The sequence below is a fragment of the Montipora capricornis genome, chromosome 7 (assembly GCF_036669925.1).
Source record: "Montipora capricornis isolate CH-2021 chromosome 7, ASM3666992v2, whole genome shotgun sequence".
Taxonomy (NCBI): Eukaryota; Metazoa; Cnidaria; class Anthozoa; order Scleractinia; family Acroporidae; genus Montipora; species Montipora capricornis.
In genome coordinates, this window is record NC_090889.1 from 16642181 (window position 1) to 16653089 (window position 10909).

At 40.8% G+C, this 10909-nt stretch overlaps 2 protein-coding genes across 2 annotated transcripts in view; both read left to right on the forward strand.

Moving 5' to 3' along the window:
• The first annotated feature begins 359 nt into the window (after positions 1–359).
• LOC138055714 (coadhesin-like) lies at positions 360–7131 on the forward strand. The gene is made up of 4 exons (XM_068901595.1): positions 360–561; positions 2942–3100; positions 5940–6110; positions 6842–7131. Exons 1-4 carry the CDS (start codon positions 360–362, stop codon positions 7129–7131), a joined length of 822 nt encoding a protein of 273 aa, XP_068757696.1.
• Positions 7132–8855: 1724 nt separating this feature from the next.
• The window catches only part of LOC138057475 (uncharacterized), an 8772-nt gene continuing 6718 nt past the window's right edge, over positions 8856–10909 (forward strand). The window contains exons 1-2 of the mRNA XM_068903490.1: positions 8856–9025; positions 9750–9923. Of these exons, the coding sequence (XP_068759591.1) occupies positions 8929–9025; positions 9750–9923 (271 nt within the window). The 5' untranslated portion in view covers positions 8856–8928. The remainder of the gene's footprint in view (positions 9026–9749; positions 9924–10909) is intronic.

The window sequence follows — 10909 nt, forward strand, 5'->3', positions numbered from 1 at the left end:
GAGTTCTTAAACTTGATTTTGCTTGCACGAGTGACGTCTATTCTAAATCCCAAGGGTAATAATTTCTCATGCAAGACTTATGATTAGCTGGAAAGGTCTGGTTTTTCGGGAAAGTTAATCCAAAAATAACTCGGCCTTTTAAAATGCCTTTTCATAAATCCAATGAAGTTGTACGTTCCTACTCATAATAAAATCGTAGAATTTTCGTTTATCGTTTGATTAACATGATTTGCCTTTTTTCCTCTTTTCTAGTTAAAGTTACATCTTCGGGGTGTTTTCAGGAGCGCTATTATAATCCGCTATTCCCCATTGTATACCTTGACTACAGATATCAAATCGATTGGAACTTTTATCCGAATATGAGTCACGTGATTCTAGCCTGCGCAAAGGAGGCACTTGCGCATGACTATACTTATTTTGCTATCACAAACTATGGTGTTTGTGTCTGGGGCCCCAATGGAGACAGCATCACCAACGTAGCACGTGCGGTACCCTGGTGTTTTCACGGCCTCGGAGGTCACTGGTTGGTTTCAGTCTACAACGTTAGTAGATCCTCAAACGGTAAGTGTAGTGCACGTCTCTTAAGGTACGATCCATTACTGCTATTTTCATAATTCTGCGGAATCTCACCTTCAGAGCTAAGCGCCAAACTGTGTTTTGGCTTCCATCAATCGGACATAGCTGGGAAGATCGACTCCACCTCCGAAAAGTGAATTGGAGTTTTTGTTTAGTTCACAGCTCGAATGCCATGGATATCATATCCTTTTAGAGGTTTTTCAGTAAAAAGATTCCCTTTCGCTTTCCATCGGCGTCGAGTTCGAAAGTTCGAATTTGCCGTGGGAACCAAAGATGCTGATTGGTTGATGACCACGCACCGGTGGCTCAGTTGGTTGAGCATCGGGGTTGTCATGCGGGAGGTCGTGAGTTCGACTCCGGCCGGGCCAACACTCAGGGTCTTAAAATAACGGAGGAGAAAGCGCTGTCTTTGTATTTACATCTGAAAATGGTTAGAATTTCAAGTCTTCTCGGATAGGGACTGTAAACCAGAGGTACCGTCTCATGGCCCTCGTTGGAAATTAAATAACACGGGACGTTATAGAACCCGCTCACTATTCGATAAGATTCCCTTCTTAGTCCCCGGTGTTGTAGTCTGACCTTATCTGGACGAGGGCATCTATCACCTCCTAAAATTAATTGTAAACTGCGTAACAAGCCGTCTGGTTTAAGTCCCCTGCAAAGCATTGTAAATCAGTCCTGAAAAGCCTCGAGGGGAGAGACTAATAGCTTCACTTTATTGGTGGGTTATTTCACCCATAAATTGAATTAGGCGTCCGTAGTTTCGGATCAACTCTCGACTTGTCGTCGGAAGTATGATTGATGGAAGCCAAAACGCAGTTTGGCAGTTGGCGCTTGAAGACGAGATTTCGCAGAATTATGAAAAGCGTAGTAAGCAAGCCGAGAGAGATAGCCGTGAGCTTATTTGTACAATGCAGTAGAAGCATGCCACGAAGCATACAACCTATGTTTCCATGAGGTTATCAAGAGGTAGCTGACTACGCCAAATTCTGCTAAATTCTTAAATACGAGAGATATTAAGCGCCTGCAAATTTAGTAAATAGCAGAAATTCATAGCCTGGAGCTCCAAAACTGGGACATTTAAACAAACCGTTTTATCAAAGAAGGTGATAAGGGGGAGGTTTCAAGTGTTAGCCCTTCGAAGGAGCGAAAGGTTCGTGTTTCAGTGCCTTCCAACGCAAAACCACACTTTCTTCATTCGAGCTATTTTTAGACAGTTTAATCAAAAAGTCATTAATAATTTAAACACCTAACAGCCTATTTAGACACTGGTAAAACGTCACGAGCACAGGAACCCATGACGCGGAGCCTACAACTCTATTGTGTTCGTGTAACGGCGTTTTCATAGGCCGATTTATTTTTAGATTGAATTTCCCGCGAATGAGACTCCCACAGGAGCCCGATGACCAATTATAAGAAATTCAGCTGACGTCATAGGGTCACCGAACCGGAACTGCCTTTGTTTTTTGACCTAATTCGCGGGAAGGGCTAGTTTAAAAATAAACCTACTTTTGAAAACGCCGTTTCACAGACGCTGTATGGAGGTTGCACGCTCCAGATGGGCTCCTGACGTGCATGAGCTTTAAACCCGATTAAACACTCCTCAAGTGAAGCTGTGATCCTCGCAGTTATGAACACAATAGGCCTTTTTCGAAATCATGTCTGCCTCCTCTTCAAAGCGAGTCTAAGTGCGACGGTTTTTCTTATCAAAATTAGTTTTCATTCATATGTTAAGTAGAACTAATTACCATCACAAAAACTGCGCAGTTAGACTCGCTTTGAAGAGGAGGCAGACATAAACTCGGAAATGGCCTATTTTAGCAATTTCGTAGGGAGCCTAAAAAATTCGGGATTTCAACGGTGACCTCGCGATGCCGATGTGACGCTCTAGCCAACTTAGTTATGAAGCCACTAATGTTGGGAGCTGGTCATTTGTTGGTTCTAATGTTCCCGTGATGCATGAATCAAAGAATGAAATAAACCCGATAGAACATTGCTGCTCATTTGTTAAGAAGAACATAAAATAATGCGCCGTCCAAGCGCGGACGCTGCGGTAATCATTTATAATACTAGGAATATGATTGGCTAGCAAGCACCCCATGTGCTTCTGACTTAGTCTATAAGAAAGCTATAATTAAAACGGATACTCGCCGGTCCTGGTCCTGCACTTTTCCACATACAGTCAACTCTCGCCTTTTCGGACACCCCGCTATTACGGACGCTAGATGACGTCCCCGAGCGTGTCCGCTATAACGAGAGTTGACTGTAGGCTGAGTGGCTACAACAAAGGTTAATAAACTTAGTTTATTAAACTTTTTCTTCGAATTGTTCTCTTCATTGAGATATCATCTGATTCCTTTTGAAGCCTTCGGTGTTTGGACTTCGTGGGGAGTATGGAGCACATGTTCAAAAACGTGCAATGGAGGCCAGAGAACTCGTCAGCGCATGTGCAGTGGAGGCAATGATTGCAAAGGAAACAGTTCCCAATCCCAACAGTGCAGCAATAACGAATGCGTAATTCCAGGTATATAGGCTGGTCTATGTTTACGTTTTCAAGTACGGGATTATCGTAATTTAGCGCCACAAATTGCGAGTAGTGAACAAAACATGATAGTCATAACAGTTGAATAAAATCGGGAGCTCATCAAGCTATCTCTACTAATCCTAACCCTAACCCTAACCCTAAGTCAAGATCTCACATTATAAGCGGGATCTTACAACGCGAAATCTCGACTTATAATGCGAGATCTCGACTTACAATACTAGATCTCGATTTCTAAGTCGAGATCTTGACTTAGGGTTAGGTTTATAAGTCGAGATCTCGAGTTATAAGTCGAGATAGGAAATTCTCGACTTGCAGAAAATAACAACACCAGCATGACCCTTAAGGGCCACTGTAAAAATAGGATAATTTTCGTGGGAAACCTGTTCCTAAAAAAATAAATGTACTCGGGAAAAGGTACGTTGATGCAATGAATTAGTGTTACGCGTTATAGGTCGAGATAGGAAATTCTCGACTTTCAGAATATAACAACACCAGCATGAACCTTACTGGCCACAGTATATTTCCGTTGACGCAGAGGTAGCTCTGTTTTTACTGCCTTTTACAACAACTAGCTTGCTGAATCTCCCAAAGGAAGCGTTCTATAAATAAATCTATCCGGGAAAGGGCTGACTTCTAGACCACGGATGGGAGATAGAGTCTCAACTTGATGAGCTCCTAAAAAACTGCCACATTTAGTCCAAAAAGTAAAAATATAAGATCAAGGGTGTGTAAGAATTGTAATACATTTGTGTATATTCAAGTACCAAGTTTGACTAAATTGGTGAATTGGTGTCATGAAGGCATATACATGTACATATTTAACAATCAAAATCGCTCGGAATATCGCCTGATACTTAGCCGACGAGGCCGTCGGCCGAGTTGGCTAAAATCAGGCGATATTGCACAAGATTTCGCAGGATAATTGTTTTATTGTTTAATGCATTGATGAAAAAGCGCAAATTTCTACGTTTATCGGGAAAAAAAGCTAGAAAAACTACCATTTTTCGCCGTAACACACAAAAGTACGTCTATCGCAGGATATAGGCTTGAGTACACACGGCGAATATTGAGCACGCCATGGCCATATTTGGACATTGTCACAATGTGTTGAATAATAAAGTAACATATACACCATCCAGAGTATAAAGTATACTCCATGTTCAACCTATATAAGCAAGAGTGAATTAGATAAGGGTGCTGATCTATCACTTTACAGTCTTGCCCCAGAACGGTCACAAATTGATATATTTTTAGGTACACTTTGCGCGCGAAACAAACAAAGGGCCGCCAATTTTAACCAATCAGAAGAAGCCATGTCGCGCGTGACTGCTTTTGCAATGTTTTTTCCAGGAACATGACAACTGATTTTCGCGGGAACGAGTACTCTAAAAATAGACTCATTTGTGACTTTGCTGGGGAGCCCACCTATGCCATAACAACGCTCTTACGTAATTAACTCTTGATACAGGCTGCATGTTCATGAAGTGAAATCAGACACTAGCTTTATCAAGTTTGGAGTACCACAAGGGTCAATTTTAGGACCTAAACTGTTCTTTCTTTATGTCAATGACTTTCCTGAATTTATAACCTCAGGAGAACTTTATATGTTTGCTGATGACACTACCATATTTACAGTAAGTGATAATATCGACACTATATTTAAGACCATGCAAGATATACTAGATCAAGTTCTTAGTTGGTGTAGTGCTAACAGATTGATTGCTCATGAAACTAAGTCAGAAGCCTTATTATTATCTAAACAAAGATTCATTGGCCCATGGTTGCCTTTGAAGTATGGGGGAAAATTTATTGAATTTAAATCATCATGTAAATGTCTAGGAGTAACTATAGACAGTAATCTTTCTTGGCAAGAACATACTAAAAGCCTGTTAAAATCTTTTAATAAGAAAATAGCAGTCCTCAGAAGAATCAAATTCTTGCCATCATCCATTCTACAGACCATTTATTTTAGGACTGTACTTCCAAGTGTCTTATACGGAATACTAGTATGGGGTTCTTGCTCACCTGCACTAATGGATGATCTTGAGCGTGCTCATATACGAGCTTCTAAACTTATTTACAAACTTTCAAGAAATTCGAATGCTGATCAATTAAATAAATTGAAAGGCTGGAACAATTTATCATTTTTTTATACTAAGAGACTGTTAGTAGAAGCTTATAAATCCTACTATAGATACAATACCAATGTTTTAAATGATCTAGTGATGTTAAAAGAATCATCTTACTGCCTGAGGAAATCCATGAATATCAAATTTCCAAGTCCTAAATCAGAAATTGGCAGGCTGACATTTAGGCATAGAGCTGCCATTGCATGGAATTCACTTCCTGATTCGATCAAAAAGTCTTCTAGCCTAGAATATTTTAAAAAAAGACTTAGATCTAGTAAGGACTTAATTAATTCTATAAGTTATAATAAGGAATCTTCCATGATAAGAAACAGGAACGAGGAATTTTTTTATTGATCTTATCTTAATTAAACTGTGTCTGAATTTTTAAAATTTTGATGATTATTTTATCTAGTTCTTAACCATATTCTTAAATTGTAGTTCATAGTGCTATATATTTATATTTGTATTATTATTATATTTATTATTTATTTCGGTTGTTTTTCTATTTATTCACATGTACATACTTTTGTCTTAAATAGTAGATAGGCAGGTCCACATCAGGACTTCAGTCTTGCGCATTCTGTAACCTGCGTTATCAAATAAACTATGTATGTATGTATGTATGTATGTACGTTTTGGTACCCGCCTTTACTTAAACTAACGACATTTATTACTCTCCTTTTTTCTAGTAAATGGTGGCTGGTCTGCTTGGGAAGGCTGGAGCCGGTGCAGTCTCACTTGTGGCGGTGGATTTCAAACACGCATGCGCACTTGCACTAATCCACCTCCGTCGTCGGGTGGAGCTATGTGTTCGGGAATTAGTTCTCAGTCCCAACCTTGCAACACGAATCACTGTCCAGGTAATTGCCAAAGTTCACTTCCACAGTTCTTGATAATAACTTTAAGATCGCCTGTGAGAAGAGATGCCGTGTGAATACGTTTCACACGACGACTCTTTTCAACTTTTTACCATACTGAACAAGAATACTGAAGTAGACCGCAGTAACAAAAACATTCCTCGGACGAAGTATTCAGTATAACCTTTCAGGGAACATCAAATGACGATTTGACCACAATTGCTTGTTATCTCAAAATTTGATTGGCTAATTTGCTGTCGATAAGAGTCTAGACAACGCTTCTTGCGTCATGCTCGCGTCAATGTGCCACGCAGTTGTAATAGCCAATCAGGAACGCTCATTTTGTAAAACAAACCAATCAGATTGCGGAAGAGTTATAGACCACGCTTGCTCTTTCTTTGTGTCATGATCTTGGATCATAATCTTTCTTTGGCGTTTAATATTGTGGTAAAAACAAGTCGAATGTAGTTCAGTGTTGTCTGTACTATTTTCAACAACAATATTCTTCATCAAAGCGGTCAAAATTTGTTGTGGGCTCACTCGGTCGCGCCTCGTAAATCCACAGTTCCTTAAACTGATCCTTAAGAACAAAATCAACGTTTTGTCAACCTATATTCAAACGTCAACGAACAAAATTACAGGCCTTGTTGTCGCAGATGCGAAGAAATCTCTTCGTGTACAACAACACTTAATTAGCTCAACACCTTATATTAACTACTTTTTCCTCTGCTTAGTCAATGGCGGTTGGTCCCTTTGGGGGGCCTGGGGCAGCTGCAGTAAGTCATGTGGTGATGGGTCACAAGTGCGCATGCGCAATTGCACCAGTCCTCCTCCAAGCAATGGCGGAGCACTCTGTGTGGGATCTAGCTCCCAGTCTCAATCGTGCAACAGTGAAGCGTGTCCTTCAGGTACAAATATAATGAAACTGTTTAGTGAGTGGGATAAGTTTTATGGCAACTTTGTTGTGTTAAACAAGTATTATGAAGATGGAAAGAATCGAGATAAAACCAAAGAAACACTGTGAAATATTAACTTCTTACTAACCGAGCGCGAGGGCCGGTACTGGGGAATATTGGCCCGAGGTTGTGGCAGTACGGACCGCGAGCGCAGCGAGGTCCGTACAAAAACGACCAAGGGCCATATTTCCCAGTACGGCTCGAGCTACAGCTCGGTTAGTAAGTAGTTTAATATATGGTTTTTTAACTACCTTTTGCTTTGTTTTTGCAAGCCCGTAATCGTAACGCCACAAATTGCGAGTAGTGAACAAAACATGATAGTCATAACAGTTGAATAAAATCGGGAGCTCATCAAGCTATCTCTACTAATTCATTGCATCAACGTACCTTTTCCCGAGTACATTTATTTTTTTAGGAACAGGTTTCCCACGAAAATTATCCTATTTTTACAGTGGCCCTTAAGGGTCATGCTGGTGTTGTTATTTTCTGCAAGTCGAGAATTTCCTATCTCGACTTATAACTCGAGATCTCGACTTATAAACCTAACCCTAAGTCAAGATCTCGACTTAGAAATCGAGATCTAGTATTGTAAGTCGAGATCTCGCATTATAAGTCGAGATTTCGCGTTGTAAGATCCCGCTTATAATGTGAGATCTTGACTTAGGGTTAGGGTTAGGGTTAGGATTAGGGTTACGCGTTATAGGTCGAGATAGGAAATTCTCGACTTGCAGAATATAACAACACCAGCATGACTCTTACTGGCCACCGTATATTTCCGTTGACGCAGAGGTAGCTCTGTTTTGACTGCCTTTTACAACAACTAGCTGGCTGAATCTCCCAAAGGAAGCGTTCTATAAATAAATCTATCCGGGAAAGGGTTGACTTCTAGGCCACGGATGGGAGATAGAGTCTCAACATGATGAGCTCCTAAAAAAACTGCCACATTTAGTCCAAGAAGTAAAAATATAAGATCAAGGGTGTGTAAGAATTGTAATATATTTGTGTATATTCAAGTACCAAGTTTGACTGAATTGGTGAATTGGTGTCATGAAGGCATATACATGTACATATTTAACAATTATCCTGCAATATCGCTTGGAATATCGCCTGACACTTAGCCGACGACGCCGTCGGCCGAGTTGGCTAAAATCAGGCGATATTGCACAAGATTTCGCAGGATAATTGTTTTATTGTTTAATGCATTGATGAAAAAGCGCAAATTTCTACGTTTATCGGGAAAAAAAGCTAGAAAAACTACCATTTTTCGCCGTAACACACAAAAGTACGTCTATCGCAGGATATAGGCTTGAGTACACACGGCGAATATTGAGCACGCCATGGCCATATTTGGACATTGTCACAATGTGTTGAATAATAAAGTAACATATACACCATCCAGAGTATAAAGTATACTCCATGTTCAACCTATATAAGCAAGAGTGAATTAGATAAGGGTGCTGATCTATCACTTTACAGTCTTGCCCCAGAACGGTCACAAATTGATATATTTTTAGGTACACTTTGCGCGCGAAACAAACAAAGGGCCGCCAATTTTAACCAATCAGAAGAAGCCATGTCGCGCGTGACTGCTTTTGCAATGTTTTTTCCAGGAACATGACAACTGATTTTCGCGGGAACGAGTACTCTAAAAATAGACTCATTTGTGACTTTGCTGGGGAGCCCACCTATGCCATAACAACGCTCTTACGTAATTAACTCTTGATACAGGCTGACGTTTTGGTACCCGCCTTTACTTAAAGTAACGACATTTATTACTCTCCTTTTTTCGAGTTAATGGTGGCTGGTCTGCTTGGGAAGGCTGGAGCCGGTGCAGTCTCACTTGTGGCGGTGGATTTCAAACACGCATGCGCACTTGCACTAATCCACCTCCGTCGTCGGGTGGAGCTATGTGTTCGGGAACTAGTTCTCAGTCCCAACCCTGCAACACGAATCACTGTCCAGGTAATTGCCAAAGTTCACTTCCACAGTTCTTGACGGTAAGTTTAAGATCACCTGTGAGAAAAGATGCCGTGTGAATACGTTTCACACGACTCTTTTCAACTTTTTACCATACTGAACAAGAATACTGAAGTAGACCGCAGTAACAAACACATTCCTCGGACGAAGTATTCAGTATAAACTTTCAGGGAACATCAAATGACGATTTTACCACAATTGCTTGTTATCTCGAAATTTGACTGGCTAATTTGCTGTCGACAAGAGTCCAGACAGCGCTGCTTGCGTCATGCTCGTGTCAATGTCCCACGCAGTTGTAATAGCTAATCAGGAACGCTCATTTTGTAAAACAAACCAATCAGATTGCGGAAGAGTTATAGACCACGCTTGCTCTTTCTTTGTGTCATGATCTTGGATCATAATCTTTCTTTGGCGTTTAAAATTGTGGTAAAAACAAGTCGAATGTAGTTCAGTGTTGTCTGTATTATTTTCAACAACAATATTCTTCATCACAGTGGTCAAAATTTGTTGTGGGCTCACTCGGCCGTGCCTCGTGAATCCACAATTGCTTAAATTGATCCTTAAGAACAAAATCAACGTTTTGTCAACCTATATTCAAACGTCAACGAACATAATTACAGGCCTTGTTGTCGCAGATGCGAAGAAATCTCTTCGTGTACAACAACAATTAGCTCAACACTTTATATTAACTACTTTTTCCTCTGCTTAGTCAATGGCGGTTGGTCCCTTTGGGGGGCCTGGGGCAGCTGCAGTAAGTCATGTGGTGATGGGTCACAAGTGCGCATGCGCAATTGCACCAGTCCTCCTCCAAGCAATGGCGGAGCACTCTGTGTGGGATCTAGCTCCCAGTCTCAATCGTGCAACAGTGAAGCGTGTCCTTCAGGTACAAATATAATGAAACTGTTTAGTGAGTGGGATAAGTTTTATGGCAACTTTGTTGAGTTAAACAAGTATTGTGAAGATGGAAAGAATAGAGATAAAACCAAAGAAACACCGTGAAATATTAACTTCTTACTAACCGAGCGCGAGGGCCGGTACTGGGGAATATTGGCCCGAGGTCGTGGCAGTGCGCTCGGTCCGTACAAAAACAACCGCTAGCTCGGTTAGTAAGTAGTTTATTATATGATTTTTTAATTACCTTTTGCTTTGTTTTTGCAAGCCCGTAATCGGCCCGTGGGCATTACGGGAGAACAATGCCCTACAATTCAGTCACAATTGGCAAATCAGAGCGCGCGTTATATCGGCTACAAACACAAGCCATATCATGTAATAAAATCAATTAATGATCGACAATTCTCATCACCACTTTTACGAAGCGATACATTTATCTCAAGAGAAAATATTAAATCCGCTTCTCATTGTCTTATTCACCTTGGAACCCAGGCAAAGCTCAAAATTCACAGAAGGTGGTACAATTGCACGTTGGTGAGAGAATGCTGAATTTGGAATTGATTGGCGCATTTATACTTTGACAAAACAGACTTCGTTGAGGACGCGACGTGGTCCAGTGAATCGGTCGCCTAATTTGCGTGCGGCGCGACGGCACCGCGGGTCTAGTCTCAACCCCTCTCTGACCATTAGCTGAATTAATTAATCTTCAGTTACACCGAATTCAATTCTGTGGTCTTCGTAATCCCAATTTCAACTCTACTCGTCGATATTTGCTCTGACGAAGGGCTAACGCCCAAATCGTCAGCTTTTGAATTTCTCTATGGTGGCCAATTTACCATATGAACTCAGTTGATAAACACTTGGGCAATAGCCAATGGTTGGAAGTATTATATTATGTTTCGTTTGGATTGATTTTTTGAGGGAGTCAGGGTGGTTTAGTGGTTATCACCCGTGCCTTTCATCTCTGTGACCCAGATT